The sequence below is a fragment of the Schistocerca serialis genome, chromosome 1, assembly GCF_023864345.2.
Source record: "Schistocerca serialis cubense isolate TAMUIC-IGC-003099 chromosome 1, iqSchSeri2.2, whole genome shotgun sequence".
NCBI lineage: Eukaryota > Metazoa > Arthropoda > Insecta > Orthoptera > Acrididae > Schistocerca > Schistocerca serialis.
The window spans coordinates 713250263-713272565 of record NC_064638.1 but is presented as its reverse complement, the minus strand read 5'-3'; the positions used below and the strand labels follow the sequence as shown (position 1 = coordinate 713272565).

General features: G+C 36.5%; 1 protein-coding gene across 1 annotated transcript in view; it reads left to right on the top strand.

Annotated features, from left to right (window-relative positions):
• The window catches only part of LOC126481143 (sushi, von Willebrand factor type A, EGF and pentraxin domain-containing protein 1), a 536303-nt gene extending 514411 nt beyond the window's left edge, over positions 1 to 21892 (top strand). Inside the window, exons 12-20 of the mRNA XM_050104701.1 lie at positions 2322 to 2556; positions 2652 to 2825; positions 3041 to 3220; positions 6141 to 6377; positions 12693 to 12872; positions 14258 to 14431; positions 15473 to 15652; positions 19883 to 19991; positions 21244 to 21892. Coding sequence (XP_049960658.1) covers positions 2322 to 2556; positions 2652 to 2825; positions 3041 to 3220; positions 6141 to 6377; positions 12693 to 12872; positions 14258 to 14431; positions 15473 to 15652; positions 19883 to 19991; positions 21244 to 21520 — 1746 coding nt within the window. The 3' untranslated portion in view covers positions 21521 to 21892. The remainder of the gene's footprint in view (positions 1 to 2321; positions 2557 to 2651; positions 2826 to 3040; positions 3221 to 6140; positions 6378 to 12692; positions 12873 to 14257; positions 14432 to 15472; positions 15653 to 19882; positions 19992 to 21243) is intronic.
• Positions 21893 to 22303: the final 411 nt, after the last annotated feature.

The following is a 22303-nucleotide window of genomic DNA, read 5'->3' as shown; positions in this document are numbered from 1 at the left end:
ATTCTTGTGAAAGACTGTATAGATATTGTGCCACAGTTATTGTATTTACACAACATTAATCCAGAAGGACAGCAGAATTTTGTTTAAATCAGAATTATTTCTGATTTCAAGGGAACTATTACAAGCAAGCAGATGGTCTGGTACTGGGCTTACACTTATCCCCCTCGTTAACAGGAATTTTCATAACAAGTGGGAGACTGGTTAGAGGGTGAAATACTGGCAAAAGATGAAGTGTATTGGTGTAGATATGTAGATGATATTCTTTGTATGTGGAAAGGTTCCGCTAGACAACTCCAGAAGTTCTTAGAAAGTAAGAACCAGAGACACACTAACAAAAAGGTCAACATGGAGTTAGGGCATTCCTCAATTGCTTGACATCAATTAAAAATGAAAACTAGTAACCATAAATTTAAAATTTACTGAAAAAACTCCTTTACTGATATGTTCATCCCAGCTTTCTCTCTACACCCAATAGCTTATGAACATTACAAACATGCAACATTCCACCATCTCCTTTCTGTCTTCTTGTCCCAAGAAGACCACCAATAGTGAATGTAGATCCAAATTATTTATAACATTACCAATAAATAAACTGACAAAGCAAGCCAGATCACTGTTGTTTTCAGTGGACAAGACAGGTAGACCAAAGAGGAAATAGTGAAGCTTACCTTTTGTAGGTAAAATTTCTAATGGGATAGGCAACATTTAAAAGCAAAGGGTCTCTGTATTTTTCTATGTATCAAAGGCATTAGGTGGATGTTTCTTCAGTTCAAAGGTTAAACAGCCCTGTCATCATGAAAAGTGAGGATTATAAGACCGCCTACCAAGAGTGTCAGTCCTGCTATAAAGGACAGACTAAGTAGTCAATCTGTATTAGGTTCACTGAATATCACGGGAGATAGAGATTTAAAAAGCCAGATTCATCCTTTTCTAAACATTGCTTAAACTAGAACCACAAATATGTAATAGATGTAGAAGTGCTATACATAAGAGGAAAGGGTCCACAGCTCATGCAATTAAAAATACTAGGAATTAAAATAACGGTATTATGAAAAGAATAATTGCTACTCACCATATAGAGGAGATACTGAGTCGCAGATAGGCACAACAAAAAGACAGCCACAAAATTACCTTTTGTCAAAAATAGATCTCACACACACACACACACACACACACACACACACACACACACACACACACACAGTAATAAAGCTTTGTGAAACAAGGCAAAAAAATGGTTCCATTTAGTTGATCCAATAGACAGCATTTTACCACAAACCCACAGCTTAATCATTTAAAAAGCATACTGAAGAATCATTTAAGCCATCATTGTACCTATGCGCCATAAGCAAATAGAATGGAAAGAAGGCCTATTAAGTGGTACATTGAGAAACCCCATACACTTCACTGTGATTTGGAGAGGTTGTGTGTAGATGTAGATGTAGCTGTAGCTGGAGTAATAAAGAATGAAAAAGTGTGAAGTCTGAAAGCTATTATGCACTTTATCGAGGAAATTGTATGGGTAACCATGAAGAAATGAAAACATTGGTATGGAATGAGAAGAGATGGAGTTGCACCAGCACAAGAACAATACAAAAGAAATGTGCTGGATAGGTGTGAGAAGTATTTATCAGAGAAAACATGATTGCTCTCATATATCTTATTATTAATGATTACGGGGGAACAAAAATGACTACAGTGCAGAATGCAGGGTTACCTTGGAACAGAAAAAGAAGGTGAAAGTTTCACTATGATTTAAATCTATACATATGTATTAATGCATGGTCTCATGGCGATAGGAATTAATAAAATCTTCTCGGTGAGGTCAGGATGACATGGCAGTCATTTACCACTTGACAATGGCTGAGGAGAGCTTGGTCAAAAACTCTTGACATTTTAACCATCTGATGTAGCTGGAAGGCCAAGAAGATTTTATTACTCTATACATATATTTTTAGACAAATTATTATAATTTATATTCATAAATGGAAATATGATGTTAAAAATAAAGACATAATCAAAACTGCTTCTAGGAAAACAGTTTGTTCAAGCAGTTATGAAGCATTAATTTGACTTAGTGTAACATTTGGGGTTCAGGCACAAAATTTGAAATTCCTATTTTCATGTTTGGTAAATATTAAAAACCCAAGTACTTGCTTTCATTATTTATATTGACAATTATTTTTTAAATGGTCATAATTACGTTGCATAAAATTTTTGAAATTATTTTGTAGTGATGTTCTGGTGATACAAAGAACTGCTGGTTTATTTGGAGACAAATGTTCGTATAAAATAGATATGTGATTTTAAAAATCTTCTAGGTCTTGTCATGCAGCCTTGGTGGGGAGTGGTCTGGTAAGGCTCCTACTTGTAAATTTGTTGACTGTGGAGCACCACCTAATATTGATAATGGTCGCTATAATCTAGTCAACAAAACAACTACACATGGAAGTATAGTAGAGTATACTTGTGATGAGGATTATTGGATGGATGGAACAGAGCGACAGACGTGCACAAGAGAAGGGAAATGGTCAGCAGATGCCCCGGCTTGTGTTTGTAAGTGTACCTTTTCCCACCCAAAATCTCTACAGTATCAGTTACATGATCACAATATTACACATTCTGTAACAAACTCATTTATCAAATTACAGTGATTACCTGCGAGGAACCTGAAGTCCCTTCTGGAAGCTATGTAGTTGGCTATGACTTCAATGTGCATTCAACTATTGAATATCACTGTGAAGTTGGCCATATCCTCCGTGGACAATCCATACATGAATGTACATTAAACGGTGAATGGTCTGGTGAACCACCAACTTGTGAATGTAAGTTACAAGTATAACTCCATATGCCATATGTACTGAAAATGAGACAGTAGTGCTACTGATTTAATTTTTATTTTGTTCATAGTGCACAGAAAGTATAACTTTGTACTTCATGATTAAAAACAAATTTGCTTTTGTAACAGTCAGCCCATTTGCGAACTGAAATAATTTGTAATATATTAATTTCTGAATAAAACACAACATGTTTTTAACAGATATTGACTGTGGTAAAGTTCCACCTATGCTTTATGGATCTGCAACATATGTAAATGGAACAACTTACCTTGACAGTGAAATAACATACAGTTGTGTCCGCAACTACAGACTTGTTGGAGTTTCATCCCGACATTGTCTTGAAAATTATCAGTGGAGTGATGAATCACCACACTGTGAAGGTATGTAAAATTTACTGTTCAATAACACACAAATGGATTTAGAAACATAACATGTTAAGATGTATGATGTTATCAAACAATGATAGATTTTACTGTAAATGATTGAAATGTGGATTATTGTTTAAAGATATGAGAGCCAAGACAGGTGCAGATGTAAATTCAAATCAATTAATGGTGCTGACAGACATAAATACTAATGCTCAGTGAGTGAATATAAATAAGCAAAAAATCTGTGGAATTTTTTATCTTCTAAAAGAACGATCAATAAGGTAATCATATCTCGATAGATTAGACCTGTTAAAGGAGTTTCAATAGGAGCAGATGATGTTAGTGCAGAACTTAAAAACATTAAATATGTTACAGAAAAATAGTCCTTGAGTTTATTGGCTCTGATATGGAAAGTAAGGAAAATAAAAGCTTATGATTTTGAAATTAAGAAAGAGGAGATTTGCTTGAAAAGAAGAACCAGAGTTTTAGGAACGGGTGACAAAACCAAACTGACAGTAATAAAGAAGAAACTAAGACTCTACATGCAAACATATCAGGTGCTGAGATGAGTTTGTAACTACAGTGGAAATAATAAAGGGAAGAAAGAGTTTTTATACAAAATGGATGAAGAAAACACAAAAAATAGTTTTCATGGCAAGAAATATACAGCAAACTGTGGACAAAAGAAACAATATGTGTGGCCCATTGGAAACAAACAGCAAACAGAAGAAAAGTTAGTAGATTTAAAAGATCAAATGAAACTAAATGATTACAGATACCTTTTCCAATCTCAGGATGTACTGAAAATGATTTAAAAGATATAAAGCAACTAGAATGCAATATTTAATTCCATCAATTGGTAATGAAGGCACTAATAGAAGTGTGCTACAGGTCTTTATTACTCAGAAGAGGGCAATTCAGAAGTAGTCCATTTCCAAAAGAAGCAACTTCCCAGTTGATGTGAGTGAAATAACTTACAGTTCCAGTTTTAAGAGTGAAATGAAGAAATTCATTTCCCCTTTTGAAGTTCAAGCAACTTCTGAATGCACAATGGGTACATCTCGGAAAAGAATTACTCCAAGAGGTATTCTTCAAAAGAAATACTCCACCACCTTATGTGATGCAATTGGGCCTGTGGATTCTGGTGAGCCCAAACCAGATTACAGGAATGAGTTGTAGTATTCTGTAAAAATTTAGATCCAAAAGGAAATACCTTCTTGGAACACTGAACATAAATTCCTTTTTAAAAACCAAAACTTAAAATGACTCTCAAAAGCTTTAGATAAACAAAGAATTTCTGTTTAGGCCTTACAGGAAACAGGGTACACATACAACAGTCCTAAGCCATATGATAAGTACTACATCTTTAAAGGGAAAGTAGGAACTAGTCACAAACAAGATATTCCACATCTAGGAATAATATTCACCATTAATTGTAAACTGATGGACTCTATGACAAATTTTTATGCTCCATCAGAAAGACTGTCCTTTGTAACATTACGGAGTGGAAACAAAAATTAAGAACCCAGATAAGGTGGAATATTTTTGGCAAAATTTAGAAAATGGAGTATCCAAAATCCCAAATTAAAATATAAAAATACTATTCAGAGATTTTTAATGCTCAGGCTGGAAAACAGAAAGCATTTTGAATAATTATCAACGACTGCATAGCACACAAGAGTACAACCAGAAATGTTGAAGGTTGATCAGTCTGTGAAAAGCTTTCAATTTAAAACTGGTGTCCGCATATTTCAAAAAGCTTCCCAGAAAACAAAAAAAATTTGGAGACCACTAAATTCAAATTTAGGAATGTCCCAAATTGATCATGTTGTGGTTTCAGGTAGAAACATTAAAGAAATAATGAAAGTCAAGATGAAAAATGGAGCAAATCCTGAAAGAAACCATTACTTGATGACAGATAAGGTAAGACATATTTCCCTATGCAAGGCTAAGATCCAGAGGAATAAAATTTAAGCTTGATATACAGAAATTCTGTAACAACAAAGAACTCTTCCAGAACAAATTAAATAGCTTAGAAACTAGTGTGCTTGGAAAAGCAGCAGTATTAAAAAAATTAGATGCTGCCAAGGAAACTGCACCATTGAAAAAGAACAAGAATAACAAGTGGTGGATTTTGGACTGCAAATATGCTTTGCAGGAAGGACAGAGGGTAGCAAAAATGGTATTGTGCAAAGAAAGAAGTTGATTATTTGGAATTCATACACCGAGGAAAGCAAGTGGCAAAAATTTTGAGATCGCTAAGAGACATTTTGAAAAGTCTCTTCTACAAGACATTGAAAAAGTCTTCTAGAAAAACAACACTAGAAAGTGTTCTAAAACTTTCAAAACTAACTTGAAGAAGTATCAGCTGCCAAGTTCATGTTTTAAAAGAGAAAATGGTAAATTGTCTGTTAATAATAAAGAAAACTGTGAATAATAAGCAGAGTACTTTAAGAAGCTCCTCAATTTTCCCAAATTCAAATCCGTCAGATAAAACAGAAATTCAAAATATAATTAAAGAATGAAAATAATTCATTTTTGACAATATAATGTAATTGGATAGATAAAAAATCTACTCACCAAGCGGCAGCAGGAGAACACTCATATAAAAAAAGGTTTTACATATGCAAGTTTTTGGAGACAGTGGTTCATTCCACTGGTGGAGGGGTTGAAGGGGGTGAAGGGAAAGGACTGAAGAGGTTTAGGGAAAGGGGTGGAGTTCAGAAAAGTCACCCAGAACCCCAGGTTAGGGGAGACTTACCAGATGGAGTTAAAAGGAAAGACTGTCAATCTGTCAGAGAGAGGGGGAGAGAGAGAGAGAGAGAGAGAGAGAGAGAGAACCAAGTATTTACCTTGGTCACAATATATTACAGTTTGCGTGTTGGTGTTGTTGATCTTTTTTATTTAATTAAAACATAATCACTTTTTCCAGAAATCCGCTGTCCAGAGCCAGTACTTCCACCTCACAGCATATTATCAGTAACAGGAAATGACCGAGTGTATGGCAGAACACTTATAAAAACTCAGGATTCAGCCGTTTCTGTGGCTACCTATAAAATTGGATCTCTTGTGAAATATAGTTGTGAAAGGGGATATAAAGTTGTTGGTGAAGCTTTAAGTACATGTGAAGAGAGCGGTCAGTGGAGTGGTGAAGTTCCACAATGTCTCTGTAAGTAACATACATTAACTTCTTAAGGAATCCAAAATCTCACACATCAAAATTAAGTTCTACATGTTATTATAACACTTGGTCACAACCTTAGCATCATTAAGTACATAATGTATCCTAACAGTAACAATAATTTTGAACGAAGAGTCTAGAATAGGGTAAGCATATGACTGTAGCGGAAATAACTGCTAATTAACCTGAGAGTGAAATAATGAACAGTAAAGGACTGCTATTGTTTAATGTGCTTTTTTAGATATTTTCCTCATATTTATTACTTAACTTCAAAATTAAAAGAGAAGACATGCATACATTCTTTTTTGCACTTTGCTAATCTTAGAGTTTGCACGAATATTGAGAAAACAACTGTGAATTGCAAAGTTACATTAACTGCTTCTTTTGCACTGAATTTTGTTGATAGAGACTTTACGTAAAGCATGAGTGACAAACAGCATTTTCTGTTAGTTTTATTATAATTAGTAATTTTTTTAAAATTTTAAGAACACAACGTTAAGAGGATAATGACTTAACTACTAAATAATATCAAAGGTGTTGCCCCACAGTCTTTCATCTGTTACACTCTGTTGCCACTGGAGGCTTTGACGTATTTACTATCACTCAGTACGTTAAAAAGGATTTGATATAATTCTCTTTCTCATACCAGCGTAATGCAAAATTTGTTGCCGCATTAATAATTGTGTGTGCATGCTGTGCTAATTGACTTTCTTTTTGCAACTAAGCCCCTCAAAAAATAATTCCTTTATCTACTTTTATCTCCCACAATTACATGAAACAAATTCAAATTTTGAGCAAGAAAAGTTAAAACAGTGGTATTTAATGTTTGTGTCAGAACTGACATAGGCCTTCCATTTCTACTCAATAACTGGACAATAACGAGTGATGCTGAGGGAATCAGGTTAGGAAATGAGACACTTAAAGTGGTAAAGGAGTTTTGCTATTTGTGGAGCAAAATAACTGATGATGGTCGAAGATATAAAATGTAGACTGGCAATGGCAAGGAAAGCATTTCTGAAGAAAAGAAATTTCTTAACATCGAGTATAGATTTAAGTGTCAGGAAGTCGTTTCTGAAAGTATTAGTATGGAGTGTGGCCATGTATGGAAGTGAAACACGGACAATAAATAGTTTGGACAAGAAGAGAATAGAAGCTTTCGAAATGTGGTGCTACAGAAGAATGCTGAAGTTTAAATGGGTAGATCACATAACTAATGAGGAGGTATTGAATAGAATTGGGGAGAAGAGGAGTTTGTGGCACAACTTGACTAGAAGAAGGGATCAGTTGGTAGGACATGTTCTGAGGCATCAAGGGATCACCAATTTAGTATTGGAGGGCAATGTGGAGGGTAAAAATCGTAGAGGGAGACCAAGAGATGAATACACTAAGCAGATTCAGAAGGATGTAGGCTGCAGTACGTGCTGGGAGATGAAGCAACTTGCACAGGATAGAGTAGCATGGAGAGCTGCATCAAACCAGTCTCAGGACTGAAGACCACAACAACAACAACAACAACAACAACTGGACATGGCTTAGCATGTTGTATGAGTGCTCTACCCTCCACGCCTTTCCTCAACCTATTTGTCTTTCCTCCTTTATCAAGGGACCTATTTATCTAAAGTTATGAGTGCTGTGTTCTGTTTTAGATTCTGCAAATAGTTCTACAATTTACATCTCCTGCAGGCAAGTATTGCCAATGGACTCTGTCTCTCTATAATGTTAACAGTTTTCACAGCGGAATTTCCTTCTCATGTGGCTCCTACATGTTAACTGACACTCTTTCCTCTCATCTGGCCCATTTTAACTGTTGCCTCATTTTCTCATCATAAATGTCTCTTACCTTTCCTACAGCACTATTTTTCCATTAATGATCTCTTTTTTCCTTCTAATTAACGTATGTGTTCATTTAAATGGCTTTCAACTACTCCACAACTTCTTACGCCAGTTTTGTAATTGCCCATTTTGCCTATTAATAGTTTAATATCAATCATTAATTTTCTTACTATGGTAATGGTCATTTTCTTTGTGCAGTGATTATGCTCTGTGTTTGATGATCTCCTCTCTGACAACTATCTCTTTGTTTTGGTGACATTTTTCCTTCTTTTTTAGCAAGCAGTCTTCTTCCTCTTTTTAGTCTTATTTGTTTTATTCAATCCTTACAGCATGCTTAATGACAATTTTTTCTTGTTTACCATCTGTTATTATTCCTTCTGTATGTACTCATTATCTTTTTTCCTGTGTACAGGGACTCCTTACTTTATTTGACACTTGTTTCTTGTTAATACCTATTTATCTTTTGCAAAAGCATTCTCATCATTGCCAAGGTACAGTCTGATATTCTTTTGCTCATCATTCTTGAACTGCCCCTAAAGGCCTGACATTGAAAGTTCTCAGCAGCAAACCCTCTTTCCACTAATTCCTTTATAAATTCCAGGCTTATCATTATGTATGTAATACCAATCCCAACAACTCATGTTCTATTTAACATACCTTACCTTCCATCTCTAGACTCTGAGCACATTCAGAATCATTTTTCTTGAGTGTAATTGTGGACATGAACAATATGTCTCGCATCACCTGCAGAAGCTATCAGCTACGTTAGTCAAATACTTTAGTAGTCATGTAGACTTGAGACTTGACAGTACAAAAACTGGCTGGCAGAAATCACAGCCAGAGTCAAAGGCTGATACAGCACTTATGAGAACTGAGTACAACACTCCATATTTTTTATATTTTCCAAGAAGGCTCAAAGTCTTTTCTGCAAATAAAATATTCTGGTATTATCTGTAGTGATGGTATAAGTTTGTAAATTGTCACTGTAGCTGAATAAACAGTGTGCAGGTTTTATATGTGAAGTATCTTAAGTTCAAATCCCATAGCAGAGATGTTGATTTTCAGATAGGCACAACAAAAAGACTGTCACAAGTAAAGCTTTCAGCCAGTAAGCCCTTCATCAAAAATAGATCACACACACACACACACACACACACACACACACACACACACACACACACACACACGACTGCAGTATCAGGAAACTGAAGCCACAGTGCGAGCAGTGCATGATGGGAGTGAGAGAGGGTAGGGCAGCTAAGTGCAGTCGGGAGGTTAGATGGAGGGCAGGAAAACATTGGAAATTTGAGGTAAGTTCCTATAGGACCAAACTGCTGAGGTCATAGGTCCCTAGGCTTACACAATACTTAAACTAACTTACACTAGAGATAACACACACACACACACCCATGCCTGAGCGGGGACTCAAACCTCTGATGGGGGGAGCCACGCAAACCGTGGCAAGTTGCCTCAGACCCCGTGGCTACCCCACGGCACAGAGGGCAGTGGAGAAAGGTGGGGAGGGGGGACGGGGTAGTGGGAAAGAAAGAAGTAAAAAGACTGGCTGTGATGGTGGAATGAGGGCTGTGTAGTGCTGGAATGGGAACAGGGATGGGGCTGGATGGGTGAGGACAGTGACTAACGAAGGTTGAGGCCAGGAGGGATACGGGAACAAACGTAAATAGACAACACACACACACACACACGCATAGCCCCTCCCCCCCCCCCCCCCCCCCACACACACACACACAAATGCAACTCACAGACACATGACTGCAGTCTCAGGCAACTGAAGCCACACTCCACACTGCTTGCAGAGAGAGAGAGAGAGAGAGAGAGAGAGAGAGAGAGAGAGTTTGTGTGTGTGTGTGTGTGTGTGTGTGTGTGTGTGTGTGTGTGTGTGTGTGTGTTGCATTTGCTTGAGAGTGTGTGTCTGTTGTCTATTTTTGATGAAGGCCTTACTGGCTGAAAGCTGTGAAGTCTTCTACTGTATTGTATGAAATACATTTTGGAATGTGCAGTTAATTTCTCACAGAAGATGCAATGGAATTTTGGATGTAGGTTAAAGAGAGTTACTTTTGGTGGAGAATGACTGCCCTGGAGTTAAAAAATTAAATTTTTATATTTGACGTAATATGTGAGAAATATTCACATAACTTCATTAATGTTATGTGATAATAGACTGTTAGCAAGGTCAAATACCTGCACCACATCCCTTCCCATCAAATCCCATTAGTCATATGCCATGCATCGTCATCAACAGGCTATTCATGATTGCATCATTGCTCTTATGGAGGAAGGGAATTTGACGGCATCAGATGCCAGGACACAGTAGGGTGTTCCTGGGTACCCTGTATGATAATGGATATAACATTATCAAGATACTGGAAAATGCATTCGGCTTGTTGGAACTGGACTGAGGTGTAATAACACCTGTCCACGGTAATGAACATGTCAGTACACCATGGGAAAATCCTTTTTTAAACACAGTGCAATTGAAACATACTGCTGCATTTCCCAGGTCAGTGAATATGATTCAGTGAGGCTGGATTACTTAGCAAAAGTGTGGCTGTCAAGGAGATGCTCTGTGATGTAGCCATGTCTCTGTAGCAGCTTGGGGCTGGATATGCTTCTGTGGACTTGGAATGCTTCAGAGGATTAATGGTTGACTTGATGCTGCCCAGTATACCCATATTCTGATTAATATTATGGTACCATCTGTTTGACAGCTATATGCTGACAGAGTAATCTGTTTCCAGTAGGATCAGTCTCCTATATAAACGTCAGTTATGGTGCAGGAGTGGTTTGTAGAACACACTAACATTTTTATTCTATATTAGTCCCATCCTGCACCAAACCTAATCCTTACTGAAAACATATGGGCAGATACAAACCTGACCATGTGAGAAAACTAGTCTGACCCCATACCATGAAGGGAGGAGTTGACAGAAAATGAGAGATTATTACACACTTCATAGACTCACTTGCTCACAGGTTCCAGATAGTAATTCAAGTTGAAGGCCTTTGGACAGGATATTAACTAGTAAAGAAGCTAAATGCTTTGCTCTTTAGACAGCTGAAAGTATCTTAATAATAACCATAAACTGTTCATTCCATTTATTTTGTGATTTCTACTGATTAAATAAATTAACAATGCCAAAAAAATTGCACTAAGCCAGATCAGAACCAAACCTTGTCAGCAGGCAGTTGCCTACTAGACCATTATCTATGCCACTGAATTACAAATGCATTATATTACAACTGCTGACACTTGTATACTTCTTACCACTCTTGACTCCAGATCATGAAATGAAGTGCCTTTACTATGAATAATGTGGCACAGTTTTCTGGCTTGGTTTTACAGAGTACATCCTCATGCTAAGTGTCAAAAGATGTTAATTCTTCTACTAGACTCATAATTACAAGCATTCTTTAGTTTTATGAGTACATCTGATCACCCCGTAATGTGTCTGGCTCCTGTGTATCATGGCAGGTAATTCAGATTTCATCCATGGACATTTTTTGTGCTTTTAAAAGTACCTCTCCTCTTCTTCTGCAATGACCATCCAATACTGCCTTCAGCAAACCACCCTTATACCTGACAGACCCAGTTTCACCTCATTTTTCAGGATGCCATTCACAGCAGTCTCCCAGCCAGGGCTAACAAAAGCATTAATCACATTCCAAAGGTCACAGTTGTTAGATTTATGATAGTTTTAGGCTGAAAGAAACAATTGCACTTATCTGTATTTTACATTTTATTTCACATTTGTAAACCACACGTCCAAACACTCAGACACAGTAAAATTCACATCACTCAGTTCACCAAAGAGTCTACAGTAGTAGTGCTGCCAACCTCACTTTCACACTATTGAAAATACCAATCCACACCCAACTCCAACTCACAAACAATATAGTTTGATTAAACCCATCCTAGAACTGTTTCAGACACAGTTCCAAAGGATTTCTCCTCTTCTCCCCCAAAAGCATGGTCCACAAGTATTCCAAGAATTTTCTCCTTCCAGCATTTCCTGACAATTTCCCCTGAAAATAATTTCTGAAACAGCAAACCTTACTCTAATTAAGTTCCCTACCATCAACAAATTAAAACTTTGGACATGCTTGGGAAAAGTCAAGATTCATGTCTCACCAGAATATCCTTAGTGCCCTTTACAGTGCTTGATAAGTTCTTCTGAAGTTTGTGTCTACCTCAGGAAACAAAACCTTTTGCTATGCTGATGATAATATCTTGATTGATGCCCACATTTTCATATTTGAGTGTATTATTACCTCTTTTTAGCTCTTCATTTATTGTGCAAAAGACAGAAAATTTTATTCATTACTTATATTTTATGTCAGCTGATCAAATTAGCTAAACTTTACTATGTGTAATTTGACCCTGCAAGGTGGCATATGTTTTGAGTAACCATTGGATGTCTATAGATGTCTAAAATTAACTTTTTCTTAAAGATGTGAACTGTGGAGAACCCGAAGCAGTTGCACATGGAAGGTACACTCTGAGTTCCAATGCAACATATTATGGTGCTACTATTTTGTATGAGTGTGACACCAATTATGAACTTGATGGTCATGGTAGAAGACACTGTCTTGGAAATGGAACATGGAGTTCTGAAACACCAAAATGCAAAGGTAAGTATCACCTTAAAAACCTAACACACTCAGAAGCAATTCAATTCAATTCAAATATTAATAGCTCCATCAACTCTGTATGTATTCTCACCTGATCTCTTCCTTAAAATGATTAGTCATACCATTATTTCAAAAATGGTATCTACAAGATTTGTCTTCTCATCCATTCAGTTCAGTCTCAACAGACTGGAACATGTAGTTCATTAATTGAACTTGCAATGGATGTGTATATCCCATGAAATACCCTAGTCATTAATTTTCTTTGCGTCAAAGAGATGAAAATTTACAGCAGTGTATAACATGATTTCACGGTAGGCATAGAAATAACTATGCAAATTATAATACTTCCAAATGATTTACTTTGTTGGTTTAATTTCTGCAGAATGACACAGTGAGTAAAAGTAGGTTTCTTTCACTAGTATGTGAAATCATACCACAGTATTTAAACACTTAAATTACATATTTAGGCAATAATGTAAAGTATGAAAATTATTGTTATCAATGGCCATGCATTCATGACATGTCATTGTGTGTATGTGAAACCTTTTTCTCATGCTTCCTTATTTAAAATGATAATTCATTTGTTAGTATTGTGAATATAATAACAAGAAAATTCAATAATTTGGTTGTTAAAAACTATACACAATAATGCTTTGAGATGACACATTATTTCCTACTACATAATTTTGTAAGTGTCAATGTGAACATTAAAGATAGCCTATTTATTGCATAACATAACTATAATAGAAATTCCTGGATCGAGCAATATGCAAATAATGGAATGACAACCACTCACCTTTGGCAGACTGATGTGTGGAGCACGGTAACAAATAACAGAAAACAGCATTCACAATAGCTTTCAAGCACTAGCTCTTTTTCCAGCAATAGTTGACACATTCACACATACAACTATACAGACACACAAACATACTCTCCCATGGCCCCAGGAGTGTGCATTTGGGTCTCTGTGTGGTTCTGTACATGAGTGTGTGTATTATTGCTGGGAAAAGAGCTAGTGGTTGAAAGCTAGTGTGAATGCAGTTTTCTTTTGTGTTACTGTGCTCCATGTATTGATCTGCTACAGTTGAGTGGTTGCCTTTTCCTTATTTTACACAGTATTTCATGTTTATGTCACGTTTTTTCTCATGAAGCAATGAAACATCCAGGATATAATAACAATAGGCCCAAGCGGCTGGAGAAAGTAATCATGTGAGTGAATTGTTCTTTCGTGAATATATCTGTGTATGTGCAGGGGGCGGGGGCAGGGGCAGGGAGGGGGGTGGGGGTTGGGGGTTGCATGCTTCATTGTGCCTGTCTGCAACACACCACCACCTTGTTATTTACATGTACATTTTTATGTTCATACCTCATTCTTACAATTTCAGAGGTATTGTGCAGTGAGCCTGAAACAGACGGAGTGGTAACTGTGAAGGTGCACACACACAGTATAGGTGGAATTGCACGCTATTCATGCCCCAAAGGACAGTATATGGATGGAAATGCCACAAGAGTTTGTCAAAGTAAAGGAACCTGGTCAGGAAAAATGCCCACTTGCACACGTAAGATATCATGATTTGGTTATATTTTTTGTCATAAAGTAATAGAATAATGGAAAACACTATGATGAATATAAATAATGGCATGACATAAAATAACCACCCAGTGTAAGAAAAAACATGAGTGGAAACAACATGTTCAGCACTGTAACTCAACTTTCAAATTTACACTTATTGCAATAATTGTTGTTGTTGTCGCTGCTGGTGGTGGTGGTGGTGGTGGTGGTGGTGGTGGTGGTGTGGTCTTCAGTCTGAAGAATGGATTGATGCAGTAATCCACACTAGTCTATCCTGTAGAAGCCTTTTCATGTCTGCATAACTCTGCAACTACATTCATTTAACCCTGCTTTCTGAAGACAAGTCTTGGTCTCCCATCTATAACTTTTACGCTCCATGCACTTCCCTTCATTACCAAATTTATGATTCCTTGATGACTCAGGATGTGTCCTATGAGTGACTTTTGTCATATTCAGGTATTATTTGTACTGATGCTGCAGCTAGGCATGTGGCATGTAATGCGAGTGGATTTCAATAAGTAATGCAACACCTTTTTTCCTCGGCCAGGTATGTTTCCAAAAGCTGTAATTAGCTTTGTAACATCCTTAAGCATTCCTGTGACATCTTAAATATTTCCAGTAATTCCAAGTAATGACAATACTACAACCAGTATTCAAAATGAGGGATGTCCGATAAGTCATATTGTACACCAACATGCTGACAGAAGCAGCTGAAAACAATACTAAAAATAATTCATGACACTATTCTCCTCACACTGAGAAAGAAAGATATGAAAATGCCCTTGATTTGATTTTACTGTAAGACATCAGTGTCATACTTTTCTGTAACACATAATGGACTGATATGTAGAACATTGCTGTCAAGTATCAGATTATGGTATTATGCACTCCATGCAAAAAATTATGTATGAAAATACTTCTTTTTATTTATATCACATTTGACAAATTTTCTTTTGCAGATTGGGAGTAAAGATTACCATGATTTGTTTAGTTACTTACAGAAATGATTGCCATGTTTATGTTACAGCTGTGGACTGCAAACATCCAGGAACTATTGAAAATGGCCGTGTAATAATAGTAAACCACACAACCACTTACAATAGTGCTGCTGAGTACCACTGTATTGAGCATTATTCACGTATTGGGCCATATCTTCGCAAGTGTATGGAAGATGGGTCTTGGTCTGGTGAAGAACCTAGATGTGAAGGTATGCTGTAACAAACCACTTTATTTAATTCCTTGTTCTTTTGATCCCTGTTTCTAGGTATGAAATATGTTCCCCTTAAAACCATTCATTACGTCAATTACTTTTCCAGACACTGCAGTTTCAACCCCCCTTCTACTTCTCTTAAATCTCTTACAAAATAATGCTTCCATCCGATAAATAGTAACTTATCATCCTACATTACAAATATCATCTATAAACTATGAATCTAGTTCAAGTTCCAAAGACTTGTGACAAGTTAAGACACCGACAGACCATGAGTAGAAACTTGGCACCTCGTTCTCAAGGCAGTCGTTCTTGAAATTAGTCTTCTGAGAATGCCTTATGGAGTTTCAACTTGGATAAGAAGTATCTTCAGAGTGCAAGTTTCCAGGTACCTGTCCACGACTATAACATCATTAAATTTACTTACTATATGGCCACTTTACACCTTGAAACTGTACTAGAGCTCTCAGTTCCACATGAAAATTATCTGTCTGCCAGTGTGTACAACAAAGTATCAGTTCACATTCATTGTTTGACCAGAGTGATGTAGATGAGTAATTCAGTCAGGTCCTGCTGATATCTTTTTGAATGTCACCTGTTGCAGCAAACAGCAACATACTCTTCCTTCACAAGCAACCTGCTCCTTGTTTAAGCTAGTCATGATTAAAAACAGCTGATATCTGTTGCGTACCACTACAAAAGTGCCACAACAGCTGTCAGCTAAAAATAATTTTAATTAGACTGTAGTACACAGTTCTCAACTATTACAGATATACTTTCTGGATGCGTTCACTTTATCTCAGCAGACAGGGATGTAGGGTGTTGGGTAAACTGGGGTATCTGCTCCAGGTGGCAATTATCAGGGAGTGCCAAATTCATATTCTTGAAGAAAAAAACCTTTTTTCACAAAGTGTGTAGCATCAAATGTATGTTGATCTATCGGTTGTTCATATGATATTGAAACACATCCTTGTTAATTTTTTAACATTTGTGAACACATTCTTAGTTGATATCTGAAGGAACCGTAAGTTGATTTTTGAATGCATGTATAGTGTACGTGATGTGTGTGCCAGAGAAATCAAGAAATAAATAACTTTCCTGCAGACAAAGAAGACTTGGCTATATGAACTGAGCCAAACGGTGAATGAAAATCTCTGTTTGTTTATGTGGTTGATTAGGTGCGCAAATGATAAATGATGTTATAATCAAAGCGAAATCAATAGATTTGTACTAACAGAGTGGAAGTAAATGAGGAACAGGAATAACAGGTAAGAAAGATTGTGTATTATCTTCTCAGTGTATTAAAAAAAATGAAAGTCTGATGGAGAATTTTTGCCGGATTGCTACACTCTTAATGGCCAGTTGTACAGTCCCTGGTTAGCAGCCGCTTAAATCTATTCTCGGAATAGTGTGGAAAACACGTTGTGCGGAGAATAAATGCAGGACAAGTGAACCAGTGGTTCTAGCTGTGTTAGCAAAGTTAACTGGGGAATAAGTTTTGATAATGGCAGGGATAGTTACAAAATTAGTGATGACAAGATTTTTTGTTAGAACAATGAATGAGAAGAAACTGGGTCATCAAACAAATTATAAGGAAGAATATGACAATTCCAAATTTATGTAAAAATATCAAATTACTACTACTTTTTGAACTCCTACTTGAGAAAATGGAGCATATAAATGAAATGTGAAACTATTTCACTACATAAAACTTTTTGCTTGTAGTAGGCGTAATAGACTTTTGATATTGGTACTTCATTAATTATATTCTGTCATACCATTTGTATATATGAGTTAGATAAAAATGACAATTTGCACCAAAACAGTCTCGCTTATTTGACATATGCACCAAAACAGTCTCGCTTATTTGACATATATTACAATTGCTGCAATATTAGAAAGGCCTATTTCATTTTATCTAGCAGACAGTGAGAAAATAGATGTAATCAAATCGAGAAACCTCACCAGCCTTGGGTACTATTCACATTAACAGATTTTTCGGTAGTAGACAATGACATTTTTGATTTTTCATGTAGTAAAATATTTGATGAGTTCATAGATTTTTTCACAGAAAGGAAAGCACAGCGTGTAAAGCTGTACGAAAATTGGACAGGAAAAAAAAAATGCTGGGACCTAATGACTGAAGAAATGTGTACTGTCTTGCTTGTCTCTTATCTTTCCTGCTTTTATGTTTCGTATATTTAATTTTATGTCACACAAAAGAGAAAGTTATTAGCTAATAGGCAACAAAGAGTGCAAATTTTCTGAAGAGTTCTTATTCTCCCAGTCACAAGTAATCCAAGCCAGTATTCATTGTGAGTTTTTTTTAAGGGGGGTAGGATGTCAAACTGGCTGACTGGGAGCAGGAGAGATACCACAGGACATTTAAATTTCCACTTTCCTTTACAAAATACACATGTTGGAATTCCACAGAGCGAAATAAAGTGATGTGCGATAGAAGAATACTGTGTGAAGAGGTGCGGCACTGCACTTTGGCACACTTAAAACCAAATAACATCTCTTAAATTTCCTCAAACGTGTATGTTTTATACATCAAACTTTCCAGAAAGATGTGGAGTACTAAATGAATGTATTTTTGAAAAACCAATTTTTTTTTTAATTTTTCATGTTCTATCTCAAATTCTTGGAGGTGGAGGGCCACTATCAAGTTTTTGTCCCAGTATCGTAGATCTGGGGCTGTATCTCAGTGCTGTATCCTGCTGCTAGTGCACGTGAGTGTGAGTGCGCCAAGTGTAGTGTCATTGCGCATGTGCATGTAAATCAACTGCCAACTGTATCAGCGTGGGCAAGCCAGCCACTATAGGCTGCCTGTAGGAAGCATGCACACAGCTTGGTCTCCACGTGCTGTCTACCAGTGACTCACACCTACATACGTACAGAGCAGCACTGTCTCACTCTCACTATGTTCTTTTAGTTTTTACCACAGTCATCAGTTGTTCTGTGTATTACTTATATTGCACCTTCTGTACAATTATTTTTTCTTGTTACACATGGAGTAACGACAGGCTTATTTCTTATATTGTTCAGAGATTTATGAATAAAATCATATTTATGTTACTTGGATCGGTTTCGTGTATTACTTGTTTACTCCACGACTGGCAACATGTTTGGAGCAGTTTCCGTATATGCAGTCATTAAGTGCAGTTTCATCAGGTTTAGTCATTATGGACACCATGGTACTGGCCTGATTGAACAGCTTACTTCAGCAGTGACCATTTTGTCAACTTCTGTTAACAGATAGAGTACCATCCCTCTTGTGTGCCCAGGGATTTCCATTTGAGTTCACGAAGCATTTCCATAATATTTGTGTTTTGATTGGACCTAACGTTAACCTATCTAACATCACATCACTGAACTGTGTTTAAGTCTTCCCTTAATGGCCTGATGGGGAGCCAAGGCACTGAAGTAGTACTCAAGAATGGGTCATTCTAGTGTTTTATATACAGTCTCCTTTGAGATGAGCTCTTCTTTCGTAAAATCCTCCCACTAAACCAAAGTCGGACAGTCACCTTTGCTACTACCAACCTTAGGTGCTCATTCCACTTTGTATCACTGTGCAACATTACATCTAGATATTTAATCTATGTGACTAATATTGTATTATACATCAGATCATTTATACATATAGAGAACAAAAGTGGAATTGCTTCCATAGGGCACTGCTGATGATACCCTTGTCTCCTATAAAAACTCACAGTTCAAGACAACATGTTTGGTTCCATTACTTAAGATGTCTTTAAGCCTCTCCCATATTCCCTATGCTCGGACTTACATTAAAATGCTGCAGTGGGGCACTGTGTCAAACATTTTCCATAAATCTATGAATATGGAGTCTGCCAACTGCCCTTCACCCATGGTTAGTAAAATATCTTGTGAGAAAAGGGCAAGCTGAGTTTCGCACAAGTGATGCTTTCTAAATCAGTGGCGATTTACAGCCAGAAAGAAATTTATTATATTCAGATTTAGAATATGCTCAAGCGCTCAAGTTCTGCCTATTTACTCCCACATCTACCTTGCGACAATCAAATTATTTTGTTAATAGACCAATATTTATGTAACTTCATCATTGTTTTCTAGATTGTCTTCTCATCCAGACATTAAATTTATGATGTTTCTATTTATTACCATATTTGTAACCACAGAATGAATGAAAAAGGCAAGCCAGAATGTTTTTTATTGCTGATGTGTTATTTAATTTTCTTTCAGTGAACATAGCAGAAGAAAATGAATCAACGGACATGGGAGTGATTGTTGGAGCAGCAGCCGGAGTTGTTATAATATTGCTCATAATTCTGGGTCTAATCTACCTCCGGTTGTAAGTATTTAATTTCTTCCTTTCTTCAAAAATAATTACAATTGCTCATAAATTTTGTAATACAGTGTAAAATAAATTTGATCACTGAAAAAGTCTTACTACATCAGAGTTACGCACAACTACAGACCTCTTTTGCAGGTATTATTTATTATGACAGAACAGCTAATTCTCAACGAGTGAGCTTCACATACTATTGTTTATCATATTCATAGAATTTCCGATTGCATTTAGTGAAATGATTTTTAAAGAATTTGTAGAGCTTATTTATACTATTTGTATTATAATGTCTGGCAGACAACATTTATTGATTTTTATAATAGTTTTCACTCAGTCACTTGTCTTTTTTTCAACATTTACCACTATGTATTTTTTCTTACTACTACAGTCTGCCACTTATTAATTTAATCAATTTTAATGTACAAAGTACCATTTATTCTGCCAGATGCACTTGCATATTAATTTATGTCAGGTGTCAATACTTCATTAGTCAATAAGGTTTCATAATTCAAAAAAAGAAAAATGATAACCACTATTTCCCTTTCACCTCTTAATTACTAAAAATTTTCTGTAAGTGTAATTGATAATAGATTTTGGGTGTTCATGTGACAACGTCATGCATATAGTAGACGGAAGATGCCTCTACATAAAGATATGGAAAATGACCTTTAAAAGAAATAGAACCCAAATCAAATTAGTGTGGTATTCTGGGAATATTGAAGTGACATCCAGTCAGATCTTGACAAGATAAATTGGTGCAGTGATTATTAGCCAGCTCCAATATGGACCCATGTTTTTTTTATGTTAACAATAGTACCTCTGATTACACAGTTAATGAGCCAATTCAGGTCAGTCAATCAATATCAGAACTGAGAAGAAAACATGCATAGATATGTGATGCGGAACAATCACATCAGTTTAGTCTTGGGAAAGCACAATGACAGACAGCAATTTATTGAAGGATGAAAGTGCAATTTGTTAAAAAATTCTTATAAATACTTGTCTGATGTATACTACATTGCTGTAGAGCTCTCATCTGTAACACAGTTTACAAATTTTCAGGCTACGTATCACTTTTCCCTTCCATATACACAGTTTTTCTTGTTCTAAGACAGTCCTCACACTCAGATACAAATAATGCCACATATAGAGTAAAAAAACTGAATTATTGTTTTGTATTCTAGTGTTCAAGACTTTATTTTATCAAATAAATGTTTACTCATAATCAAAGATGTAAATCTGATTTGATTTTCAGACGTAAGGCAACTCCAGTGAAAGATACTGAAAACATTGAAGGTGCTCTTCGTAAAGAAAATCAGAATGCTGCAGTCATGTCTTATGCAACTTTAAACGGAGGCAGCAGTTACGGCATGCCACCCCACAATGGTGTTTATGAGAACATGCACGAGCATGAAAACTTGTACGATGCTCCCTATGAAGTTACTGGACGTCGCAGTCATTACGAATCTACTCCTATTGGAAGAGACAGGACAAGTCCAGTGGTCACAATCAATGGTGTGGCAGTACGCTGATGAAGAAATGGAAACTAATGCAGTGCACAACCTGTGGCCTGTTCTTGTATTTATAAATTACAAATGCATCTGCATAAAATGTAAATGTTGAGCAGAGAATTTGTGGCATATTTCATGTGACTGTATCAAATGCATGATACAAGTGCTTCACTCCTCCAAAGATACCAATATGCCTACATACATTCAATCAGTGACCATGTATGACACTCCAAGACTGTGTTATGAGTGCCGATGTCTGTATGTGCATCTGTGTGCTTGTCTGTTTGTTTGTTGTATATTTGTGCATTGTCTGTAAATAAAATTATTTTGTAGAAATATTTTGTATAGAAGTGGCTGTGTGAGAATAAAATATATTTGTTATATTTTACAGTATCTCTTGTGTGATATTTGATATTCACCTAACAGGTTTATTGAAAGTAACATTCATATGTGCCACGGTTGAGAAGGGTAACAGCTACCCCAACTGAAACTTTACATTCTGATTCGCCATGTACAGTTGTACAAACAATATGTTAGATAGCCAGTTGATCACTTATAGTCCATGACACGAGTGATTGGTGCTGACAGTTCCGGCGGGCAGACGGCGCTGTTGCCGAACGTGGCTCACAGCACGTGGCACCCTGTCTGCTACACGCATTCTCTAGTAGCAGAAATAAAAGCGAGACAAAATACAAGTCGTATTGGTACGCGTGAATTTATTTAAAGTTGATGCTTGAAATATATTAACTCGAAAACTGATAAGAGCTATTTAGTACAAGTATCTAAGATGCTGAAACATAATAA